Source organism: Hemitrygon akajei, chromosome 8 (genome assembly GCF_048418815.1).
Source record: "Hemitrygon akajei chromosome 8, sHemAka1.3, whole genome shotgun sequence".
Classification (NCBI taxonomy): domain Eukaryota; kingdom Metazoa; phylum Chordata; class Chondrichthyes; order Myliobatiformes; family Dasyatidae; genus Hemitrygon; species Hemitrygon akajei.
Genome location: NC_133131.1, coordinates 92,563,794 through 92,591,219, shown reverse-complemented (window position 1 = coordinate 92,591,219; position 27,426 = coordinate 92,563,794). Strand labels below are relative to the sequence as shown.

The 27,426-nt window shown below is 39.7% G+C and overlaps 1 protein-coding gene across 4 annotated transcripts in view; it reads left to right on the top strand.

Annotated features, from left to right (window-relative positions):
* Positions 1-689: 689 nt before the first annotated feature.
* The window catches only part of LOC140732048 (neurexophilin-1), a 100,999-nt gene continuing 74,262 nt past the window's right edge, over positions 690-27,426 (top strand). The window contains exons 1-2 of one of the 4 annotated variants that reach the window (XM_073054161.1): positions 690-928; positions 2,190-2,342. In XM_073054161.1, the coding sequence (XP_072910262.1) occupies positions 2,289-2,342 (54 nt within the window). In that variant the 5' untranslated portion in view covers positions 690-928; positions 2,190-2,288. Of the gene's footprint in view, positions 957-1,001; positions 1,109-1,975; positions 2,343-27,426 lie in introns of those variants that run through there. The other 3 variants (XM_073054160.1, XM_073054159.1, XM_073054157.1) reach the window with 3 other exon arrangements.

Sequence of the window (27,426 nt, the reverse complement as noted above, 5' to 3'; positions counted from 1 at the left end):
TACCGTTCAAGGTCTGTGGACCCACACTGCCTCTGTTCCCCCACCCTTCTCAATATACTCAGAAAAGCATTATCTCACTTAGTACGATGATCAGACTACCCAAGTGCTCCCGAAATAGAAAACATTCCTTCCCTCTATTCTGCACAGAGCTAGTTCAAAAAATTTGAATATTGTAGCTTCGGAAATGGATCCCTGCTCGTACCTCCCTGCTTATGCCCAGTGCTGTCAGATCCCCTCCCCGACAGAGGCTGGAATGATATCAGTATCATGGTTTTAACACGTTATGTGTCTTCCCAGACGGAACCTTAAGTGACCCGCTTCCTTCGGTATCCACAGATCCTCACATTCTGATATTTAGCTGTCTAAGGCGAAACTTGAAGATGAAGATTTTCTCCTCTTGAGGGAGTCGTTTCTCTGTACTGTACTTGGAATTAAAGAAAGCGGATCTGCATGGGGAACTTCCACGGCCCGCCACCCACTCGTAAAACTCATATGCAAATGTACCAGTGAAGAGTGAATTCGTGCATAATGATTATCATATATTACATGATCTCCATTTACTCCAAGTGCATTTTTAAAAGATTAAGAACAAGAAGCGAATGGCGATTTCATCAGCTAATGGGATGCAGCGGGAGGCACGGATTACGTTATTGTTGATTCACTCATTCCCGCCTTTCTGTTCTGAGCTCCGACTTTTGCAGCTACTGTATAACGTTCTCCACTGCAGCGCTCCGCCACTCAGAGTTCCGCTGTGAAATCGGGACACTAGTGCCCCAGCGTACACGGGAATGAGCCCTACTCCCTCCGATCTGGGTGCGATGTGGGGAGAGTTTAAGAGGCACACTGTCCTATATATTGCTAAGCTTTCCAGTTCTTGTATCTTCGCAGCACGAACGAACGAGCGATGAAGCTCACACCGCATGAGCAGGTTGGAGAGTTTCGTAAACCATAATTATGTAAGCAGATTGAATGCCCATTCGAGAAAAAAAACCTTCTCCGCATCTTTTGTTGACATGAAATCAGAGTCATGTAAAAAATGGACTCCAATGTACTGAAAGGGATGGATTATACCTTACTATCATTACCTCAGTTCAAATGAATCAAAAAGGTATTATTATCCGTCTGACAACGCTCCAGTAATTATATATTATTAATAACGGTGACAACAATTCAAAAAGGATGTTGATTGAGTAAACAATGAGAAAGGTATTTTAGAGTTAGAAGAGTGCAACTAACGAATAGGGTCAGAATGCGAGTGTGGTAGTGATGTTCAGTCCATGACACCCAAACAAAACAATAATCTGTGCAGAACAATGCAAAATGTACTCGGGGTGCTTCAAAATAATGTCACGGACAGGTTCAACTATCTGCGGGAAATGCATAAACATTAGCAAGATAACAATTCAATTTGAAGTGAGAGGAAATAATCTAATCCATCTGCAGAAATAATAATGTGATTAACATCATAAAATATGTCAACATTATAATTCATCTGATGAAATCCTAGCAATCTAATAATTATAATCAGTCGCTACAGAACTGGTAAATAAATAATAGAAACGTTCGCAGGGAAGTACTGAACGTTGTTATTGCTAATCAGAAGCGATAATGCAAAAAGCATGCACGAAGCAAATAAGCTAAATTCTGGTGCGTAGATTATTTACTTTCTTCTGCCAGTCTGCACTCTAGAAGCACCTGTACCAATGAAAAAGAAGGCAAAAAAAATCTCTTCTAATAGACGAGCCATGCGTGTAAACGCTGTGGTTGCCGTGATGGGTTTGCGGTTTCTCTCTCTCTCTCTCTCTCTCCCACCCCCTCCCCCCTTTGCAGGGCCCATGCTCTCCCCTCCCCTCCCTTGCTGCTGGGCTAGGGGTCGGGGTGTTGGAGGGGCGGAGGGTGGCAGCTGCCGGCCTCTGATTGGCAGCCGGCTGCCCGATGTCATGGGCAGTGACGTGCTCGAGTGCAGCCAGCGCGGGCTCGATTGGCGTTTGCAAGCGAGTTGAGGCGGTGGCAAAGAGCGGCTGATCACCAATGATCAGATTTAATCGTCCCTGAATTGAAACTTGGCAGGCACTGAATTATGAGATTGCTTCACTGTTTTGCTGGATTAATTCGCATTTAATCGTATTTTTTTATCTGAAGTAACCTTGTCTAGTGGTCATGGGGTCTATAATTTCATTTTTGTTTAGATGTACAGGCTCGTGAAAGATCCCTCTTTACTCTAGCGGATACAAGGTGGATCTATGTTCAGAAGCAAAGGGAAAGCAGAGGAAGTTTAAGAGGGGAGAATGCAGGCTGTTTATTGGTACACTGTCCTTCTCCTCCAGAGCACACTTTACCTGGTAAGTTTCTGAATGCTTGCTACCTTCAACGTTATGAGAAATGTGGGCATGATAGACTATGTTGCTCCTTACAGTTATACACTTGAAAATGAAATACGGAGTGTCGTCTGATGCTAGTCACTTAGTGATTTGATGCCGTAGGAGAAATGACCGCGTTTAGCTCGGTGGTTCCTTAACAGAGTGGCAAACTTCGTATTTATACCAAACGTGCAGTTTTCTACTGAGAACAGAATAAAAGGGACGGTGTAAATGACAGTCGTCTCGAAGTCTTTTCAGCTCGTAGGTCTGAAAACAAACGCTGTCAAATTTGCTGATCTTTGACAGCAACCTGAAAGGGATGATATCTACAGCGGGGATACTGACCGGAGTATAACTAAAGGGGGTGGGTGGAATTCAAGGAACTAACTCCTCGCAGAGTTGCTCGCACTTTAGGTCGGTTTAACACAACGAGTAGCTTCAATGTGCGGGCGCAATTTTCACCCTGAATCATCATAACCTATACAAATGTTGACATTTCAAATGTATCGCTAAACCACAAAACGGTAACTTTTGCTACTGTGTTCCTATCGCAAAATAACCATCCGATTTATCGTACCTTATCTCATTAATAATTTTACAAATAACTTCATTTTATTTGCGTTTTATGTGGCACCATGTCTTTGCAATCTGGGCTTTTTTTTTGTAATAACAGCAAATGAACCGTGTGGAAGAACGAGTGGAGTCTGGCTACTTACACTGCCGGTCTCTGAGGAGTTGTTTGTTGAAACGGAGAGGGGCCGTGGTTGCAGTTACAGGATTACGCCAACAGAGAGTGCAGTAGATAGCAGAATGTTATTCATAGACATCATTGGACGCGGAAGGGTTAGGAAAGCATACATGTTGTTGCTAGGAACCCAGCGCCTTTTTAGTACAATGGATATAAACGCATTATTTCAGTTTACCATCTGTGGAATTCTGAGTTTGAAATTCGACCTTGAATCTGTAACTGATTTGCCCTCAAATGATCGGGTTGTTTCCATTGCGCGAGTAAAAGGTTTCGCTGGTAGGGTTCCGCGATCCATTTAATTGACCTGTTCCTCAACTTGTTTGAAAGACTGGATAAATATTGTAACAATCGGATAAGCAGCACCAAAGTAAAACCAAGGAAAAGGGGGCAAAAGTATAGTTGCGGAAAGGAAAGCAAACGACTGAGAATAAATATTAGCAAATAAGTTCGAAAATTCCATGGTAAAACAAAGGGATAAAACTGCAACCTCATTTTATAATTGTGCGCCCATTCTACTGTTTAAAATGGCACAGTTAGACTGGGACTCGTGACGGATTCATCTAATGTTTAACTTCTGAAATGCATCAACTTGGCTTTTCTAACATTATTGGTGGTAGAGAAATTAAACAATTTAACCGACCAGTGACACCAAAATCACAATTACTCATAATTCTAAAAATCTTTATAAAATGTTCCCCAAGAAAAACTCGACTGGATAACTTTGAAGTCCAAACACATCAAGGGTCGCAGTCCTTACTCTGGAATTGCCGCATTGGTGCACGATTTGTTTTCACGTCCTCTTATCAGGTTAGCCGCATTCATTTTCCTCCAATTGTGAACTGGAAGCTTTTCAAAATAATTCCTTTCGCAAATTATGCTGATATAATTAACGCTTAGTTACAGACTTCATTAGGTGTAATGCTTTCTGGCTGTAAACTCGTTAATACAGAAAGATTTGTCTAATTCTCACACCCTACTAGTGAAATCAAGTTTTCAATGATTCGTTGCATTAGAATTGTATACATGCAACAGAAATGATATTGGAAGTAAAAAAAAATCTGTTCAATTATGGCAGAAATGTATCAAAGACGGTAATAAAATAATTAAGAGAGATTAAATTGCTTAGGGAATTCGTGCAGGTCTCGACCTATTGAACAAACGGGATTTGAATGAACTGCGGTTCTGGATTCTGGCTTAAACGCATCGGCAACAAAAAGCTGGCTTGTGATGGTCTGATTTCTCGTGGATGCTGCAAAGGCACATCAGTATTGGTTTGACTTTGAGGGTTAGATAAAGGGTTAATTAACACACGCTAGCGCAATATAGGTGAGGCTCCTTTAATCACCCTATCGAAAAAAGTACGTTTTAACACGGCGTTGTTTATTGTTAACAAACATAATTTTATATCGCTCAGGATATTATAAACTACAATATCTAATGCTCGAGTCAAAATATCATCCTCGTATTCCTGATGAAAACATGTTACCAAGAAGTAGACATTTAAAAATAAAACTTTGCTGAATTCTGAAAGATTTAGACAGGGGAAATACTCTGCTGCGTTTAAGCTTAACAACAAAAAAGTGGAGACGTAACGAGTGTGTTATGTGAGAAAGTAGCGCTTTTATAATAGAATGGCCTGGGAGTTGTCACACTCTGTCTAAAGAATAGATAGTTTTCTTTCACAGCTAACAGTCATGTTCTAGTCATCACCGTCTCACCTCCCACTGTCACCCCACCCCAACTGTTTGGGTTCGCAAGGAGGCATACACACACGGCTAGAAATATCTCTTACGAGGTATCCTCAGGTTTAAAGGACGCAGTCCTGGACACTAGCCAACTATCGGATAGACCTCAAGCCTTGGGCAAGAAAAGCAAATGACGAAGCAACGGACAGCTGTTTTATTTAAAAACAGGATGAGGAGGATCATCTGGGAGGCGCCAGAAGCATATGGCGCAGGATGGATGGGCAGGAGCCCAAAGTCATTCCTTCCAGCAAAACTCAAACTGGGACTCAAGATGCGCAAGGATTCCCGTCACATGAAGGCTCGGGGTGGAGACGCTATATATTGGCCACAAAGATAGTGGATATGCGCTTGAAAGCAAATATATCGATATATTGTATTGTGCACTTCTCAACTTTGCATTTGCTGGCAAAACCACAGCTTTGCTCCGGTCCGGGTAGCAATTATTTTGGTGCCTAAAAGGATAATTGAATAGTTTTCCTTTGTACCGTCGACTCCACAAATAATGCAACATATACCTGAAAAGGTCGTGTCTACTTTCGGTAATCATTAGAGAATGCCATTTAATTACAGTTTGGGACATTAAATCAGAAAAAAAATCCAAATTATCAATAATTTTGACGATTGCTTCACTAAAGTTTATTGCCACATTCCGAACGTCACTCTACATTCTTCCGGGTGCATTTATGGCAAATCAAAGCAACACTTAATTGTACATCCATTGTCCGCCAAACGGCATAACTCACGTCTGCTGCAAACGATTGACAGTTGTTTTCCTTTGGCAGGGTATCGGCTGTCGGCGGTAATGATCTTTTACCCTCACCGATATCGCCTCCGACATTTATAAGCAAATTTACAAAATGGAATTTTTGATTGCTATTGTTTAGTTTTAGATAGCGATGGAACGGTAATATACAAAGGCTATGTGAATTATACTTTTTAAAACTTGAGATATAAAGCTTTATTTGCTACGTACATACTTGAGCTCAATTTTAAAACCTTTTTTCACCCTACAAATATGAACACGGTTGGTTCATCTCGGATTTTAGAAGAGCTTCATTATTTTTACTTGTTGGCATGGTCACCATCCCCGAGATATCTCGTCATCATTAGATCAATGGTTGGCGCTGTTCTGTGTTCTCTTCTGTACCATACTACTGGAATTATTGACTACATCACCAAGTACCAAACCCAACCCGAAGGCGGTTGCAAGTTCATTCCCTGGTACTAGTACTGTAAATATAACAGCACCATGTCACTATATCTGGTTGCCTGTGGAGGCCTGGACGCACGTGTAAAAGCCAGTGTGTCCAATCTGTTAACTCAATGCTTACATGCTGATTTCCCTCCAACGCTCCTCATGCGATGTATTGTCATTTTGTCGTAGCTCATTTTATGAAGATATTGATGTTGATAATAGTGGCGCGCATTTGGCTCTCTTGGAATTCTGGTGAACTTAGCCGTAAAAACGTGCTTTATATTGAAGTGAAATGGCTACCGATCGAATAGATTTCGCCAAGGCAGAAATACGCTGAAATGTTGGCCGTAAGTCTACGTAGGATTGGCACACCAGTAACCCAAGTCTAGGTGATGAAGATAAACCATGGGCGGCATCAAGAGGACACTTACTTACCTTTCTTTCCTGGGCAGCATTTGGATTTCCGGGTAGGAGTCGACAGGACAAGACGAACATAAATATGATGAGGATCCCGAAGTCTCAGGAGTTTTATTGCGACCGGTTAATCTCGGCACATTTTGGAATATAAAATTTATAAAATAAATTTATAAATAAAATTCATGGGAGCGGGAATATTGGAAGCTGCTGTTGCGACCGACCCTTTACAATCTTGACATCCCCAATTATTGCTGATCCGTCCATTGGCATGCAGAAAACAAAGCATTCTTGTGCACAGTACAAGATTATCCTGGTGTCTTACTCTTTGTATTACTCTTGTAATTCAAACATCGCTCTTTAAACACAGGTTAAGAAATCTTATATTCAGGACTGACATGTTTCCAGATTGCATTTTATCAACATAAAGTTTAAAACAACCCTTTATTGTTTTTGCCATATACTGTACAAGGCGCTCTGTTGTCAGTCAATCAATTCAGCTCGAAAGTCGAATGAATTATCTTTAATGAAAACGTTCCCCGGATGAATATTATCAGCGATTTCTTCTGTTTGCTCTGCTTCCCACAAGTCTAAAGACTTGTGATGCAATTAGATAAAAGATAGGAAACCTGATTCAAAAGATATTCTTTTGATTTCTAAACGTTCTTCAAAGCTGATTGGCGATCTGCTTGCGCATAAAAATGACAGAGTAAAAGACTAATGCATACACAGTAAGAATCCCGGTAATTAATAATAGGAAATGGAGTGGCTATTATTTGGAGAGTTGTCAACCAATCATCCATTAACCGGTGATATAATAAAGGCACTTTTTGTGCGATTGTACTGTTCCTTTAAAAGTGACATCTGACTCTTCTGTTTGGTTCCGAACCTCAGTGTAGGCCAGTGGGATCATTACCGGTGGCAGTAACTGTTGCGAATGCCCGTTGTTAATTCAAGAATTTCTTATCCAATTCCACTAAAGTGCAACATTTCGTCAGTAGTCTTAAGCCATAATAATCTAAACTGGGAACAAATGAATATGATATTTGATAGATACCGGGAGTCTTCCCAAAACTGCGTCCTTGGCTATGTTACATTGTTACCTGTTCTAAAACATTCCCGTTCAAATATGCTGGACTCTGAAGGTGTTCTTTAGAGCAGAGGGAGAGCGAAGATTTCGGCGACTAGGCCAAAAGAAGTGTCAGCCATGTAAAAGGTTCGCCTCTTTAACGCCCATTTAAATGCAACACCGAAATGGATATTCAATGCACCATTCACATTACATGCTTATTTAATGGATATTAATTGCAGTGTCTTGAAATGGAAAAGACAAAATGATGGATTGGCTTCTGGATTTACGATTGAGAGAAGTGCTCGTTTAGTAATTCCGCTGATTTATTAAATGTCCCAGCGATGCGATCATCTTTACATACAAAACAATATTTTTCACTGTCATTATATGATAGCCAATGTGCCTAGGAGGAGGGACCAGTATTCCAGTAGATTGGCAACCTTGTGTTTTTCTTAAGAATATGGCAAAAGACGAACTTTATTTAAAAATGCGTGTGGTCTTCCATTTAAATTAAGAAATAAGAGTTTTGAGACACAGTGAAGTGCCTTTCTTTGAGGACCCCTGTTTCAACGTAAGCGCTTTGTCACCTTTTTAAATCGACCACTTGCTGTAATTAAAGACGGACGCCAGTTTGCAGAATTGTACGTATTGAGAATTGAACAGAATTTGATCATGTTGGTTTAACGTTGGTAAAGTACAGGCTTCTTAAGTTTTCTTCGCCTGTTATTAAAATTTCCACAGTTGTCATTTGCCGAATAGTGGATTTCAAATTTTCTTCTTTCTATTTCCTGATCAGAGAAATGAACAGAGATAATAGTTGAATTCTGGGGGTCCAGAAAGCCACGCATGACCTGAAGGATGCTGTCCGAGTGCCGCAGGTTCAGCACACCCCATTGTTTAACTCAGAAAAGTGTACTCCCGGGAACAAACGACTACGTGTACCATTCACCCTACTACCCCCACTCACGAATAACATAGCTGTCCTGGTTTTGGTACATTTAAAATCTTAAAAGTATTTTAGTTTCAAGAACCGGGATTCAGAGGCAGGACAAATCTTGAGACTCGGGTCGATGAATTTCTTAATGATAGTTTCTCGACCTGAAACGTTAACTCTGTTTCCATCTCCACAGATGCTACCTGATTCGATGGCCTTTCCAGTTTGAATATTTGAGAACGAGATACGAGGGGCTTGTTTGCTAAATGCAACCCAGTGCAGTATAGAATGGCAAAGCTGATGCGACAAACAAACGCATGTCGATGTTAGTAAATATCCTCTTGGCGGGGTATTGTGGTTTATGAAGCGTACACCTGCAGCCGCGACCCCAAACGCCACAACAAAGGGAATAACATACAGTTCGGGACCCGTACTTGCAAGACGAGCAGACAGTAACAAAGGAGGAATCTCATTCCAAAAGTAAAACGATTGAAACTACGCGCGTTAAGGCAAATGCCAACCTGTGCGAAGTTTCCTTGAAATTAAAACAAAATTCAAAGGACAATCCAGATTGCATTTAGTAACATAAATGACCCTTTCTTTCAAAATTTGTGTAAGCGTATATTTCATAATTTGCTGTAGAAACAATTATTCATCGAATTGCCAAAGCTGAATACGACGGATGCTGGAAATCTGAAATACAGATATAAAACTCCAGAACTATTCAACAGCTCCGTGCCGAGAGAAACAGAATTTAATTCAGTGATCATTCATGGCAAAATTTTAATGAAATATTAGAGCTGTTTCTTCTTCACAGGTTCGGTCTGAGTATTTCATTTAATTAACAATGGCGAGCATTGTGATTGGATTGTGCATTTGTTCCATTTATGCACTTGAAGTCTCTAAAGACCGCAAACATGCTTTACGCGGATCTAATCGGTGACCAGATAAGTTCCCTCTAAAGTAAACTCCTGTGATTTTTAACTACAGAGAACTGGCCCCATTTTTATTTTCCAAATTCTATCGTTGTGCGCACGGCCGTGTTCACTGACTTGCTCCCAATGCACTTAATTGCGGAGGAACACGCGACTTGCGCCGTACCGAGACAAACTCTTGTATATACATGCGTAGCTTTACCCTGATTGAGAAAGGAGTGACAGAAGTGGAAACGGAGAGGGGAGATCTTAGTCGTTCACAATCCCCACACTATCACTTCCTAAGTTGGCAAAAACACATATTCCTAATAGATATAGCAAGCAATATCTTAGTGCGATCATTGTAACAACTATAATAATCGTTGCTACTGTAAAATGAACATATTCAGTCTTATTCCTTCAAGGTATGTTACATTGCAGTCATTGCCTATTACACTCGTCGTACTCAATAAAGTGTACGACAACTTGCAAATTACGTAATTAAACTGATGTTATCATTGCACAACAAAAGAGCGCGCATAGCGATTGCCTCTCGAATCGACTCCACTAATTGTAAACCACTTTGAGAAATTCTAACGACGTGACCACGAAAGTACTTAGAAACACGTTTTAAGTTAGTGGAAAGCATCATGACAAATAAACAAAACTTCATTATTTGTGTCTTCTTGAGGGCCATAATTTCAAACACATCAGACGCAGTTCTTCCAATATGCGTGGAAGACAACCTCATGACACATTAATGATTTGTTCACTTTAACTTCTGCCTCCAAACAATTTCGCGCAATTTTCGAGCTATAAACAGAGTTCATTAAATCTTTCCACACAAAACGTTGCCTTTGGAGAGGGAAAGGCGAAGGGAAGTAATACTGATTAACCAGGTGGTGAGGACAAACAATACTCTGAGGCAAGGTGCGTAATGTTCCAATGAAGATACAAGGCATTAGCTGCACTCATCACAACCTGGCTCTTCCGACTTGCTCACGGATTCAGGAGCTCGAATTGGTTAATACCAAGCCTCAGATGCCTCTAGAAGAACGCGAGGTGAGTTAATGAGCAATGCGGGTTGAAGATGACGACAGAGAAATTGCAAGGATGTCCCAGAGATCTGGCGCACGAAGTGCGACTGATCCAGCGAACGTGACGGAGCGGTGCGGTTTACTTGCCCTGAAATAGGTGCAAGTCTTGAAAAGTGACCAACAAAGCCACAAGCTACTTATTAAAATATGAAAGACTCGAAGTACTTCGCTGGTCGGCAGGTAAACATTTTTGAGTCTACCAGTCGGCAGGACAAGACACCCGCCGCTCCACAGTAAAAAGGGAACTGGGCCGCCCTGTCTGTAACTCTGATCAGGAGCCTCGAGCTTCAAGGCCCGCTCGACGGGTAATTCCATTTCTACCACTATACCCAGCAGGATCGTGGCCCCTGGTTCAAATACGCTAGCTACATGACATCTATTTACTTGGAGCAGTTACAAAAATACGCGGGTCAGGCAGCATTTATAGAGGGAAGTATAAACAACTAAAAATGAGAAGTCGCGATCCGAGACGTCGACTGTCCAAATCCCCGCCCCCCGAGAGGCTCTTCGCCTATTTGCTTTAGTTCCCAACTTTGGAACTGGGGTCACCTCGCCTACCATCATTCTGAGGATAGAGTTCCATTACCATTTCGAAACGTTGATAATGTAGAAATAAATGGCCTGATATTTATACTAAATGAAATGGATATTGAAAGGGCTTCTAATTTACGCGAAGTCCGTCGACATTTAACGTCATTGAAAGATTGTTGGTTGAAATGCATTTCTATATGTTCAAAAAGCTTTCGTAATCTCTTAACACGCAAGGCTCCCCAAACTATTCAGTTCTTAACCCAGAAGACGGCTGACACGCAGTTAGGAATCCAGAATGTTTCAATAACAACTTTGCATTTTCAGCACAGTAAACTATCGTCAAATAAAAGGCGAGTCGGCTACCTGGTCCCTCAAGCCTGCCCCGCGCTTTAATATGATCTACTCCAGGTTTCCACTCAAGTTCATTATCGATCCTCAAACATTCCAAATTGCCACCTATTAGCAGTCTCAAAGCCATCTTGGGTGTTCAACTCCAGAGCTTCACAGCCATCTGCGAGGAAAAAAAAGTACTATGTTCCTTGGTTTTAGATGGCTGTCTCCTTATCTGAAGTTATATCCCCTCCTTTGAGACTCCCTCTCTAGTGAAGACATCTCAACATCTACCCTATCGTGCCCTCTTAGGATCTTATCTGTTTCAAGACGTTCAAATACCATTTTTTTTTCAAAGCTCTAAAGAATACAGACCCAACCTGTTTAGCTTTTCTTGACCGGGATAACCCTCTCAGTCCATAAATTAGCTCCTCGAATCTCCTCTGGACTGCTTCCAGTGCTGCCATATCCTTTCTTAGATAAGGAGTCCAAAGCTGTGCGTAGTTTTGTATCAAATCTCCCTGTGTAAAACTCTACTCCTTTTGCAACAAAGGACATTGTGCCTTTTCACGTGCTCTCAATTAAAATAAATTTGACTCTAATTCACGGAAGGAAACCTTAGGCTCCGATTAACAGAAGCTTGTTGGAAGAGATGGCTGTTTAATCGACCTGTTGGGGGAGAGAAATCTGGCAAGATCGAGAGAGGGAATTCAAGTTTGACTTTGAAATAATTGGAAAACTCCGATACCAATAAAATAAACTAGAAATAAAGGAATGCAGGGGGATGGAAGGGAATACAGATGCAGGGAAGTAGCGCAACGTGGAAGGGATTGATATCTTTAAAATAAACCGTAATATTATTAGGGTTGGAAGTCTTTGTTGCAAGAGTTGCTACAAATCTCTTCTGCAGTGTTTTGTGGAGATATATTCCCAACTATAAAAATAATTTAATTGCCGTTAAATACGTGGATGTAAGAGCCACTACTGAATAGTATGTGAAGTCAGTTTGGAAAGTCAATGTAGATATATAGATACTGAAATTGCCTACTATTTCTGTATATCTTCACTTGTGTATATTAAAGGAAATGCAATTTCTCTTGAAAGACTTCCCAAAAAAACTATCTCTGCAAAGAATTGTGCACAAATGTGCTTCAAATGAGAAGAATAAATTACATGGTTTAATTGCAGAACAATAGATTCTGGTCCTGCTCAAGTCTGGAGTCTTTCTCCAAATGGTTCAAACCAAAGTACAATGTCCCATCATGAACAATAGGGTCTGATAACAGTTTTGATGAAACGCATCTTTATAATGTTAAAACGCTATTATGACTGATTGTGATGGGCACCAAAGCAGCCATCGATGGTGCTATGTGGGGAACCGATATGAGGATCATATGTTCACATTTGGACTTTATATAATGTTATCTCTCAGATTTTATTTCCCATCCTCTTTTTCTCCAGGCATTTCAATATTTGATAGGATGCAATGATATCCACCCTTATTCTTTTAAACTCCAGCGAGTACAGGCCTGGAGCTGTAAAGTGCTCCTTATATTTTAACACTTCCATTCCCATGATCATTCTTGTGAACCTCCTGATGACAGCATATTTTTTCTTAGATAAGGGCTTCAAAATTGCTGACAATACTCAACACTACCTGCTCCTCCACCTATCCTCTTATTGTCTGGAAACTTGGATGCAAATCCACCAGTACTTCATCCAAATTATTGATATACAATGAAAAAGAAGCAGTCCCAATACCAACACCTGCAGCACACCACTAGTCACCAGAAACCAACCAGAAAAGGCCCAGTTTATTTCCACTCTTAGCCTCCTGCCAGTCAGCCAATCTTCTATCCATGCTAATATCTTTCCCATAATACCATGGGCTCTTACATTGTTATGCATCCTCATGTGCAGCACTTTGTCAAGGGCTTCAGTAAGTCCAAATAAACAAGACCACTGACTCTTCTTTGTCTATCTTTTCCCCCTTAGAAAACCATGCTGACTTTGGCCTGTTTTATTGTGTGTCTCCAAGTATCCCCAAATCTCATCCTTAATAATAGAGTCCACCATCTTCCCAACTACTGAAGTCAGGCTATTGGCCTTATATTTCCTTTTTTCTGCCTTCTTCCCTTCTTGAACAGTGGATTGCAATGATCAATTTTCTAGTCTTCTGGAACCATTCCAGAATTTAGTGGTTTTTGAAAGATCTTTACTAATGCCTCTCCAGTCTCTTCAGCTACCTCTTTCAGAACCCTGGGTGTAGTCCATTGGGTCCAGGTGACTTATCTACCTTCAGGCTTTTCAGCTTCCCAAGCACCTTCTCCTTAGTAATAGCAAAACACTCACTTCTGCCCCCTAACACTCTTGCATTTATGGCATTCTGCTAGTGTCCTTCATAGTGAATGCTGAACTAAAGGACTTATTAAGATTCTCCGCCATTTCTTTTTCCCCATTATTACCTCTCCAGCATAATTTTCCAGTGGTCTGATAACCACTTGGCTTTCTTTTACTGTTTATATACTATACCTGAAAAAACATCTTGTATCTCCTTTTATAGTACTGGCTAGCTTACGTCCATGTTTCATTTTTTTCTCTTTATCTCTTTTTAAATTGTCTTCTATTGGTTTTAAAAGCTTCCCACAAAATTCTGTTATATTATATCCCTCTCTTTTGGTTTTATTCTGTCTTTGATTTCCCTTGTCAGCCCTTCATCATATTTGTCAGGCATCATTCATCATTGGAATGTATCTGTACTGCTCTTTCCAAGTTTTCCACATAAACATCAGTCATTGCTGTTTTGCCATCATTTCTGCTAGTGTCCTCTTACAATCACCTTTGGCCAGCTCCTCTCTCTCTGTAATTCCCTTTTACTCCACTGTAACATTTGATGTTATATTCTCAAAATGCAGGGTGAATCCTATCATATTATGATCACAGTCCCCTAAGGTTTCCTTTACCTTAAGCTTCCTAATCAAATCTGGGTCATTACATAACACCCAGAGAGCTCAACTCCAAGCTGCTCTAAAAAAAAATCTCATAGGCATCCTACAAATTCCCTTTCTTGGGATTTAGCACAAACCTGATTTTCTGAATCTACCTGCATATTGAAATTCAAATAATTTTCACAACATTGCCCTTTGACATGTGTTTTCTATTCTCTGTTGTAATTTCTAGCTCAAATCTTGGCTACTGTTTGGAGGTCTGTATTTAACTCCTATCAGGGTGTTTTTACTCTTTCAGTTTCTTAACTCTTCCCACATGGATTCTACATCTTCTGATCCTATGTCACCTCTTTTCAATGATTTGATTTCATTTTTTAATAATAGAGTCACCTCACCCCCTCTGATCCTATGTCACCTCTTTTCAATTATTTGATTTCATTTTTTAATAATAGAGTCACCTCACCCCCTCTGCCTACCTTCCTGACCTTTCAATGCAATGTGTACCTTTGGATGTTAAGCTCCCAAACAAGATCTTCTTTCAGCCATGACTCAGAGATGCCCACATCATACCTGCCAATTTCTAACTGCGCCAGAAGATCATTTACCTTATTCCGTGTACTATGTGCATTCATATGTAACACCTGCAGTACTGTATTCATCACCCCTTTTGATTTTTAACTCATTTCGCTGGCTGAAATTTTACCCTATCATCTGCTTGTCCTTCCTCATAGCCTCACTACACACTGCGTTGACATGTATAGCAACTGCCCCATCCTCAACTCTATCACTCCAGTTTCCATTCCCCTGCTAAATTGTTTAAACCCTCTCCAAAGGTTCTAGCAAACCTTCTCCTAGTGCTAAGAGTGCCCTTGGGTTCAGGTGTAACCCATCTTTTTACAGGTCCTACCTTCCCCAGAAGAGATCCCAATGATCTGGGTCTGAAGCAAAACACTGACCCCTGTACCAGTTCCCCAGCCTCGCATGCATCTGCCAGATCATCCTATTCTTACCCTCACTGGCATATAGCAGAGGCAGCAATCCAGAGATTACTATCCTGGACATCCTGCTTTAAAATTTACTGCCTTAATCCCTATTCCATCTTCAGGACCTCTTCCCTTTTCCTGCCAGCATGTACCATGACTTCCAACTGTTCACCCCCCACCCCCCCTTTAGAATGCCATGGTTCCATCTAAGACCTCCCTAACAGTGGCACTTGTGAGGCAACATACCATCCGAACATCTCTTTCACGTGCACAGAATGTGCTTTCTGCCTCTCTAATTATGGAATCCCCTATCACTACTGCACACCTGCTCTCCCCCTTTCTGTTCTGAGCCACAGATCCAGGCTTAGTGCCAGAGACCTGATCACTGTGGCTTCGTGGTCATTGCAAACTTAAAACTTTGTTTATTGACCAATCCTTTGGTCATCAACCTCATTTGCTGTTTGAAACCCATTCTGTGACATGATTTTGCCACATTCTAAATGTCACTAAGGGAGTGGTAGTGACACAGTATTACCTTCTCCGTGAACATCATTGGTTTCCCATTTCCATCACTCTATTTGCACAGATCAAACATGAAGTTCTCAAAAATTATGTTTGCAAGTACTTGTGGGGCAGCACTACTAATAAATTGAGCTTCTTTTGTGAAAATTATGAATTCAAATCCAGCCTAAATCTATCCATAAACAAATTCTGACTTTCTTTCCAGTCCTAATGAAGGGTCTCGACCCAAATGTCGACTGTGTATTTCTTTCCGTAGATGCTGCCCGACCTGCTGAGTTCCTCCAGCATTTTGTGTGTGTTGCTGTAAATCTTATTAATTTGATGCACGTGTTTACCCCCCTTCCCTAAACCTGCTGAAAACTAGGGTAGAATTTGCCAAAGAACTTTGTTGTTTCAGTAAGGGAGTTCATTTTTATTTCGTTATTTTATTTAGAGATTCAGTGTGTAATAGGCCATTCAATCTGCAATGAGCTCTGATTTAACCTTAGCCTAATCACGTACTAATTGGTACATCTTTGGACTATGGTAGGAAACCGGAGCAGCTGGAAAATACCCACACATTCTGTGGGGAGGACCTACGCCCTCCTTACAGAGCATGCCAGGACTGAACTCTGATACCCAGAGCTGTCATAGTATTGTGCTAACAGCTACATTATCACAGTGCATCAAATCCTGTCCGGGTTGCCACCACATCAGAGTCCAAGTTTGGGTTTGCTCAGATACCAGCAAGCTAAATGGATGCACCTGGGGTAAAGAGTATGTGTGAATAGTCTGGGAAGTAAGAATGCTTCCAAAAGAAAAATAGCTCTAATTCATTCATATTTCAAAATATTTCCTCGTTCCGATATCTAAGTACAGCATAGGTAAAGGTGGACATGGTACAGATGTAACAAGGACTTAGAATGCCTGGGTTTAATATAATTTCCCTGGTAACACATACTTAGGCTTTACCTTCTGTAGTTGTGGTTTATAATATTAAGATTAGTGTGAGCCCTACAGTGCTTGCAATATTGAATCTATTATATAGAACCTGTCCACCCTTAACACCTTGGTCAAGGACGGAAATTTCTGCAAAGTGTCAACATGTTTCTGTAACTGAATGAAAAATAGAACTCAATTGTCTCAAAAATCTGCTGTTCATCTTATTTTCAACTGGAAGAGGGTAAATCTGCACATCCAAGCAGTGTTTCTCTAATGTATTGGAGTAAAGTGCTTTACTAGGCTCTTCTTATGTAAATTCAAGTAAAGTGATTATGTATCATACCATACAAGTCTCTTGACCTACTGACCTCATTAAAACTTAATGTTGTTGTATCCAATTACAAACCATCAAATGTTATTAAATTGAATGAACAACTCGGGTTTATTTTGTGGTGTTTGAACATTCGTGTTCCATCCTTACCCCTATTTCCCCTATAAGGGCCTTGACTTTTTGCAAATAAATGGCACCAAAATCTTCTTCTATAATGTACTTGAATTGTGGAGGAAGTTTGTCCATCACTACAGAGTTAAGACGTGATCATTGCAATATGAATATGAACAATTTTTGCATATAGTATTACTTTATTTACTTTCATAATTGTATCTTTCTTTCCCAACTTTCTATTGGCTTACTTTTTATTCGCCATTCTGTTACCTACATGACACCAAGTATAATGAGTAGTCGCCTATTCTAATTGTTATCAGTAGGCAAATTCCCATTCTGGATTCCTACTTCAGATGCACAATAATGCAACCGCGAGTCCCAGAACAGTTGGCTAATGACTACTTCATTGCTATAATGAGCTTTTTTACTGAAACATTAACAATTTAATCTCATGATTTCACGTAACTTTCATTGCATTCATGGGATTTGGACTTGCATCTCAATAATGTTTGAAACCTATATGGATTCGTAAACTCCACGTCTTTCTTTTCCTATCAGCTGTTAATTAGCTCTTGCGATTTATAGCTCCATAAATCCACAATTCAGTAATTAAGTCTATGCCATAGACAATAAAATGTCTGAGTGTTTCAGTTATAATTTATAAATTTGCAGTGGACCAAGAACAGGTTAAATGATGCTGTGAAAGGACATCTCATATTGGAAACATTACGGACACTGTAAGACGTATGACATTTATTTTTAAGATGGCATTGTTTTATTTTTGTTGGTATAAACATATAACAAAACAAACCTATTTATCTCCCTGTAATCTGTAAAACACTGTCTCCTCCTCTAGCCCAACTGCTCTTCCATGAAGTCATCTTAAGCAGACACTTATTAGTCAATTTCTAAGACTCGGCCAGAGACAAGCCCCTGATACATAACCTGCCAAGTGCAATACTTTCAAAAGGATCAGCAATCAAGCACACTGATTGTACACAGTGCAAGGCATTACTTGTCTCTAGTTGTAGCGCTTCCTGTTTGAAAATAAAAAGGGATCCAAGGTAATTTAACGCAATCCTGTGAACACTAATCTTCTATTGATGCAACGTGTCTTCAGAGAGCAGCTGTTGAAGAGTAGCTGTCATTGAATACATGGTTATTGACGGACTGGACTGTGATTCATGGGGCACTGATCAATGAAATAAAATTGTAATTGAGGATATTGTGAAAGCATTATAAGGACATTGTTAGTTTACTCCATCCAGTATCCTGATGCAAAGGAAGGAAAACATACTACTTTAAGGCAACAACCTTAATTTACGACACTTTTCACTCTTTTTCTATTTGGATTTAATATCATGAAACCTCCATAAATTATGCATGTCTTGACAACTGTCAGATTATTGCTATCTCCAAGGTATGAATTAACATTTTTATACGTTGTAACAATGAATAACTTTTGTAACCAGAGTGACTTTTCCAGAGCAGCATTACGCAACCTTTCTTGACATATTTAGTTTAATATACATCTTAGCTCAAAGCTTCTACTCTGCCTCGATCAACAGTAGGTCATGCAGATCTTTTGGAGGGATTCTTGATACATTATCGTGGGACAGTGGTTTACAGGATTTGCGATTAGCATCAGGTTTTATCCACTTTTTATCCCCCAAGTGATCACCTCTCATTGCTTGCACTTGTGGTAATCAGTCCTGGCTTCTGCAGAACAAATTTTTCTCTGGTACTAATGCCAGGCAAGCTCACGCATTGTTTTCCAGCCTTCCACCCCACCTGGAAGGCTGAGGTGGGGACAGAGTTGAAATATCTTTTGATTTAATTTGGCTTAAAATGGGTTGCGTTATTGATGTTGTCAGGTATCACATTCTATACAAATAGTTTTGGCTGTCAGGCAATTCTGCTCTGTCTTCTCCATGAGGATTAGTAATTCACTTTTAAAAGGCTAAAGAGTCCATCTAAGAAATGGCACCTAATTATAGTGCCCTCCGCTGGATTTTTTCCAGCGATCTGCTGCTGCTTTATATATGGATGGTTTGCATCCATGCAGGACCAAGTTTGTCCTTGGAATAACACAGCTTCATGCCCAATAAAGAAAGAAGAACAAAAAACCAGCCAAAGCTTGGCAGGACATTTGTAGGGAATGACACAATTGTAATGGGTCATCATTAACAGAAAAGGTTTGAGATAGAGCAGGTCTTAAGCAAATGCAGAGACAAGGAAAGGGGTGAGTGGTAGGGAAACGGAGGATAAAAGGCATAAGGGAAGGGTTTTGATAGAGGAAAACAAAAGACATTGTAGGGATTTTGGTAAAGGGCACAGGCAACTGGTGATGTGTAATTAAAAATATTTGGTTTGCAAGTGGTTCCAATTGCAATGGTAGAATCAACAGTTGCAGCCCCATAAAGTGAGCAGAGGTTAGAATGGGAATAGGTGCAGGATTAAAGCTAATCTGGTGACTAGCATTTTCCTTGAACACTTGTCCAAGACTGAACAATTTGAAACTTGTCTTGCTTTCATCAAGTCCATAGTCAATTTTCCTTTCTTTCCACAACTGCTGTATCAATCTTTCAGGGAACTGTCTAGTCATCAAATGACACCTAAAATCATCACTCCTCACTCTCATTTGCTTCCTCACTCTTCCTGTTTCCATTTCCATTGTCTGAAAACCTTATACTGTGATTCTATTTGTATTTCAACCCCTCCCATTTCCCACAAATTCTCAATTTTTTTTGCTCTTTCCTCTACTTCTGCCTCTGCAATTGTTTAAAATCCTTTATATTTCTAAACTTTGCCATTTCTGGTACTGTGTGCTAACCCAATGTACCTCTACATGGGTGCAGCTTGCTTGAGAATTTCCAGCTTTCTCTGCTTCTATTTCAGCTGTACAGCCTTTTCTTTCCGAGTTTTTTCTTGTAAGTGTTGTTTTAATGCACTCCCAAATTTGTAATATACAGTAGGTGATGCTGGTAACCTTGATTTTGGAATTATTATTTCTGAATAGCACCTGAGTGACTGACTTCCATTTATTTGGTCAATAATATTGCTTTTGCCATTCTAAGATGCCATTAGTGAAAACTCGGCTAGGTCCTATGTGCAATGAGGGGCCATGAGTGAGAAGTGCATTTGTCTAATTGGTAAACATACGATGGTGCATCGCTTGAGGATAGATTTTTCTGGGTCTGGAGTCACATTTAGATGATGACTACAGATTTTTTTCCTTAGGAATGTTAGGGAACCAGATTGGCTTTAAAAGACAAGGAAAAACAATCCAGTGGCCTTATGGTCACCCCTTTCACAGGGATCTTTGAATTTCTATTCCAGCAGTTTCTCACCATGCAACCAGCTTGTGGAGTTGTGGTTAGCACAATGCTTTACAGTACTAACGAGCCGGGTTCAATTCCTGTTGCTGCCTGTAAGGAGTTTGTACATCCTCCCTGTTATCCTGTGGGTTTCCTCCGGGTGCTCTGGTTTCCTCCCACAGTCCAAAGATGTACCAGTTGTTTGGTTAATTGTGCAGGATTAAATGAAGCTAGGATTAAATCCAGGGATTGCTGGGCAGCTTGGCTTGAAGGGCAGAGGGGTTATTACATGCTGTATCTCAATAAATAAATAACTTTTATGGCAAGAGAAAAGCATCTGCTGGGGTTGAATAGGAGGCCCCAGAAAAACGGGGTACAGACTGAAATGTTCAATTTGACTTTCCTCCCTCTTTCACATGAAAAGATAGCCAAAACCAACTGAAAGTGATGTGGAAGCAATAGTTTGACTGCATTACTAAACCCTAAAGTCAGGCCAAAGTCTATGATTCATCGTTCATTTAATTCAAGGTGCCTGATCTCACTACATCCTGGAACATAGAAACATTCCATTAATAACTATGACATATATGGCATGACAATCATAAATCCCAATTAATATTGTAAATAAACCACTTACTTCTATCTAGCCATAATTATTAATGATACATGCTATGATCACAATAAAATTAAAGTGCTAGTAAAGTCAATAAGAATCACTTGGATTTAAGATTACAAGGCTCTTGTGGTCAGATAGCAGTCTGTTCTGATGATGCAGTATTGATTTGAAATGTTAACTGTTTCTCTCTCCACAGATTCTGTCTAACTTTCCCAATATTTCAGGCATATTATTTCTATATCAGATTTCCAGCAGCCACCACTTTGTAGTTTTCAGAAGTCTAACATTAACATTGGTACACAGATTATGAACAAGGTAGTTTTACATTTACAAAGCAGAAACATAAATATCTTCGCAAGAAGATAAATTTTATGAGCAATACTCTTTGGAAAATAAACAACTGAATGACTGCAGCATAATACCTAGGTGTGGCAGGTGTTGACTACAAAATACATGATGATAGTTTCCAAAAAATAATGTGAACATGGTTCTATTACCAAATGGTTAATGTTCACCATAAGAGTAAAGATTGAATGCTCAGATGTAATTTTATTATAATACATTGCTTTGCAAGTGCTATTTACATTTTAACTGAGGTACTGTAGAATCATTTAATGTGATTCGGTAAGAATTTTCAAAGCTCCAAAAGACTAATTTGAATTTAAAACATGGGGAGTAAAAAAATAGCAATGCACAGTTGTGAGGGAGTAATGAGAACCATCCAGGTTTATGGGCTGAAACTAAAACATAAACATTGCTTTGAATTACTGATGTTTCATTAAAGACATATGTTCCTTACAAAGGCAAATTATTGAAGGTGCCAGACATTTGAAAAAAAGGCTGCAAACATGGCAGGTCAGCTACCTTATTACAAGGGTGCCATTTACTTTTCATTTGCTGTGAAACCTCCTTCAACAGTGATTGTATTGCGAGTTGTTTAATCATATTGACTCACTCAGTATTTGCTAAGTGTTCAACCAATGAACTCAGAGCTAGTTTTATTAATGTAATTACTCTAAATGTCACTGTGAATTGCATCACTGCATTAAAATATAAATATTTCTGACAATTGCACAATATATAATCAGATATTTATCTGGTGATTGCATTCAAAGATTATCAATCCCTTTCTAATCAATAGTGTTGGTTTTATAAACTGCACTGAATCTAATTGTGAGACTTGAGTTTTCTTACCTTAAGTTCTTCCAGAGTTACCCATACTCCTCTCACTTCCATCTCCACCTTATTTTGGACCAAAATGAAATGTTTAATATCGAGATGTTTGTTCAACGTCTTGGCTGGAATTCTTAACTGTAATTTTGACTATAATAGAGTCTTATAACCTCAAGGCGTTCTTGTTGTATATTAAATTAGGTTCAGTTATAGGAAACAGATCACAGATGCTAACACACCATACTTTACTTTGTCAAACGTATTTGGACTGCTTTGTGTGAAATTAATGAATAATAGTTTAGTATAAGGCTTCCTCTCCCCTCATCCCGTGACCACCAAACAACCCCATTTCATCACCTCTGCCAAGATTTTATTGTTGCCCAGTTCTATCAACTTGTCTAAAGCACATTTCATAATAACAATGAATAATTCCCTCACAGACTCAATACTCTTTTTAGAGATGAAAAAAAAGTCTTTTTCAGGCTTCAAGAAACAGATTAAGTTACGGACATATAGTGAGTAAATTAAGTTGGTACGTGTGCATTTCAATGCTGCCATTTACACATAGATTATAATGTAGGGTATAACTAGAAGGCTGCCAGATGGAAATGTAAATTACAGGAGTAAATAGGAATAAATATACTTCTATTCAATATACACTATGTACATATGTCATAGATGAAATAAATTGATAATAGGTTAACTTACTGTAGGAGAAGGTGGCTTAGCTTTTGACTTTGTGGTCCATTTGATTGAAAAATATAGGATCACATGGATCACATAAAAAATCATCGATTTAGCTAATACGTCAATGCTATCTATCAACATATGTGTATGTATATATAAGTGTCTATATATATATACACACACATATATATATATATATATATATATATATAGAGAGAGAGAGAGAGAGAGAGAGAGAGAGAGAGAGAGAGATACTAATAAAGCTCTGTGTTCTGATTTAGCAATAATCCAGACCTGAGGCTGTGGTAATAAAATTAGTAATAAGATTAGCTCTTTCCAAAGTAATGATGTACATTAAAACAGGTCTTGTTCAGCAAGACTTAGAATTTAGTAGTCAGGGCTTCTCTGAATTGATTGCAACTGCTGGTAGGGTGCATATTGCCCAAGGGCAGAGAAGTTCTGCTCCAGATCTTCATTCTTAAATGGTGAACACCAAGAAAATCCCAAGTTGATATCTTCAGCTCATAGTTCACCTCCAGTTCTTCATTTTCTTAACATGCTAAGACGTCCTATATACCTGATAGGGTGGTAGCTAGTACAGTTCTAAGATGCATCGTAAAGATGTTTTGATGTGATCATTTCACAACAATATTGATACATGATTCAGGTGAGATTATTTTTGCAGGCGGTGTTGTTTCCTTTATCTTTCATTGCCAATATTTATCTGAACTCTCCCTTCTGAACTTGTTACTTCCTTGTGAAAAATATTGTGCCAGTTGCACACTGCTTATCCTGTGCACCCCACCAAACTTGTAAGTCCAGACGTTGATTGTTACGCACATCTTACCTCTGTCTGGAGCATCGTGCTCTTCTCATTCTGTAATACACTGAGACTACCTCCTGAAGATGGCTGAGATGGGAATTAACATTAGGATGATCCTGGTTGTGGTTGTCATGGTCATAGGAACATCCTGGTCGAGGAAAGCTGCTTTCAGTTTCAATGCAAATTGTAATGGTTAAGAATCTAGTTTAAATGAAAATAGTATCATTTATCTTTAAAGAAGGTTTGGAATATAGATACTAAAATGGAATATAGATACTAAGATGCTGGTGGATATTTGAGATATGCACAAGAGAATGAGGGGTGACAATATAGGGGTTGATAAAATCAAGTGGGATGTGAATGAAGTGGATGGTCAGAGCCTTTTCCCCAGGGTTGGGAGCCCAAAATTATAGGGCACAGACACAAGATAAGAGGGCGGAGGTTTAAAAGAGACATGAGATACAACTTCTTTACCCAGAGGCCAGTGAGTGCCTGGAATGAGCTGCGAGAGGAAGAGGTCAAGGTCAGTAACATTACAGCATTTAAGGGCATTTGGATAGGTACATAGAGGGGAAGGTCTTGAAGGGTTCTTGAGTGAATGCAGGCAACTGGGACTAGCAGGAAAGATGCTGTGGTCAGACGGGCTGAAGGACTTGTTTCTATGCTGTTTTACTCTGTGGATTATGATTCTAATAAGTAGGGAAAGGAGAGAAGCAAAGATACACACAGCCATATTAAAGCCTTGTACTTCAACCATTTCCAATGAGCTGAAACTTTAGGCAATGTGATTATTAATAAGAGCTATTTCATGAAGAAAGATTTATACTGCTGGCTGACTAGATTCTTGTATTCATTGCTGGTATATCCTGACATTGACATCAAAATCAAAGTCAAAGCGGTAAATTTATTATCGAAATACATTTATGTCACCATACACTAGCTTGAGATTCATTTTTTTGTAGGTATGTACAGGAAAATAAAGAAATACAATTGAATTTATGAAAAACTGTACATAAATAAAGACTGACAAGCAACCAATGTGCAAAAAACATACACTGAGAATAAATGAGTCTGTAGGTTGTGGAATCAGTACAGAGTTGAGGTGAGTGAAGATGTCCACACTGTTTCAGAAGTCTGATGGTTGCAGGGTAATAACTGTTCCTAAATCTGAGGCTACATGACCTAAGGCTCCTATAGCTCCTGGTAGCAGCGAGAAGAGAGCATAGCCTGGATGGTGTGGGTCCTTAATGACAGGGGTCTTTGATGACTTCAAAGTAAAATCAGTTCTAGTATTAGTAGAATTGATTTATAATTTGCTGCACACAATTAAGAGAAACAGAAATACAATTGAAGTTCAGGATGAAAAGCAAAAAAAAAAACAATAACTGCAGTTTTTTCATCATTCTTTGGATGAAGGACTATCAACTGAAAACTTTAACTGTCTTTCACATTCTACAAATGCAGAGTGTCCTCAGCACTTTCTATTTTTAGTTCCCATAGGCCTCATTTTCATTAGCAAAAATAGTTAATATTTTATCATTGAAATGGTCTTATTACTTACAGTTCTGTATCACAACACAGTGGGTGCCATTATTTAATAGGTTGCACGTTTATTACTTCTCTCTTCAGGGGCACTGAAGTACAAGTTTAAGGATACTAAAGGATTAAGTACCTGTGGTACTTGCACATCAATTCCTTACAAACCTAATAAGACAAATGTACTCCTTTCATGAAACATAAGCAATCAATGAATCATATTTTTGTTTTATTTTTGCCTTTCATGGCATTTTTTTCCTAAAATAGATGTTGGAAATCTCCTTACAAGCCTCCACCATTATCACTAATAACTGGTTGCTGCAAGTTGGATGTTACCAGCCTCAGATGTCTGGATATCCATGTTTAATACTTGCTGTTGGAGGCATCTTAAAAATAATAAATTGTAATTACTTTGCTATTGTAAACCCGCTGAGCATAAAGAACCATGTGAATCAATACACACTTAGTGGCCACTTTATTAGGTACCTCCTGTATCTAATGAAGTGGCCACTGAGTGTATGTTTGTAGCCTTCTGCCACTCTTGCCATCCACTTTATAGTTCAACATGTTGTGCATTCAGAGATGCTCTTCCGCATTCCACTGTTGTAATGCGTAGTTATCTGAGTTATTCTCACCTTCCTGCCTGCTTGGTTCCTTAAGGCTGTTTAGCAGGGGGTGATAGTAGAGATAAGCTCCCACCACCTATTAAATGCTCCCAATGACATAGGTTTCAAATAGCCTCTGACAACCATGTCCAGCTCCTGACCTTCACATGTAGCTTTGCTACTAAGCCTGGCAGAACCGTTTCTATGGACAGGAGAAAGGGCCAAGGCAGGTTAGTGGTGTGTTAAGACCACAGTTGCTTTGGACAGCTGGGGCTCTTGAGCCATGGTTGGAAGCTCATCTAGGAGAAGGAAAGTTTTAATCTCAAGCCTCTGCTGCCTTGCGGCTATACCCACTCATGGGGAAGACTTTGTGAGCAAGCCCTGAGGAAAATCCAGAGCTGGAGCTCCAAGGTGGTTCTATGTTTCGATCAATGCTGACCTGCAACTCTTGCAATGCCACCGGTGCCAAACTATATCACCACTGCTTTTTCTTTGGATTGATCAGCTGTGTGGAGAGGGGGAGCCCGCTACATGGACGACAGCCTGCTCCCCATACCGCACTGCCCTGGGTTGCATGTCACAAAGGCAGAAGGGATGCCACATCCATCTGTCAGCTTGAACCAGACTGGCCACATCTTATTAACAAAGCATTTTCGCACACAGTAATGTCACTCACTGGATGTTTTTGTTTCTCACACTCTGCTCTGTAAACTCTAAAGCTGGGCTTCCCAACCTTTTTTTAATGCCATGGACCAATACCATTAAGCAAAGGGTCCATGGACCCCCAGGTTGGGAACCCCTGCTCTAGAGGCTGTAGAACATGAAACTCTGTGCAGAGCAGCGGGTTCTCAAATACTCAAACCACCCCATCTGGCACCAACAGCTGTTTCACGGACAAAGTCACTTAGATCACAGTTCTTCCCAGTTTGATGTTTGGTCTGACAACAGCAGCACCTATGGCCATGTCTGCATGCTTTTACGCATTGAGTTGCAGCCACATGATTGGCTGATTAGATATTTGCACTAATGAGCTGGTGTACAGGTGTACCTAATAAAGTGGCCACTGAATGCATTGAACCATGTATGATATATACCGTACTTTAGCTACAGGAGTTTTTTTGCACTTGGGCCAAAATATAATGAATGCAAGTCTCTGTTGGTTACCTGCTTGTATAATCTAACATGACATTCCAGCACAGTATTGTAGGTTGGCTGATTTGTCTGTGTGTAACTTTTCGATATTAAGCTGGTTGTCAGTAGACTTAAAAAATCCCTTAGCACTATTTAGTTTAAGTGTCCAGACTACCATTCTTCAACTCAGTTTATGAATCTTAATGGAGGCATTGCTTGTTAATAGATGTGCTTTAATCATGTGTGCTGTGTTTCCAACAGTCTTTCATAACAATTATAATTTAAAGTGGAATTAGTGAAGTAAAGTTGGAAGTAAACAACCTATTATCATAAAATTTAAATTACGGCTCTGGGGTGCTTGGCATGGCCCCACTTCTGC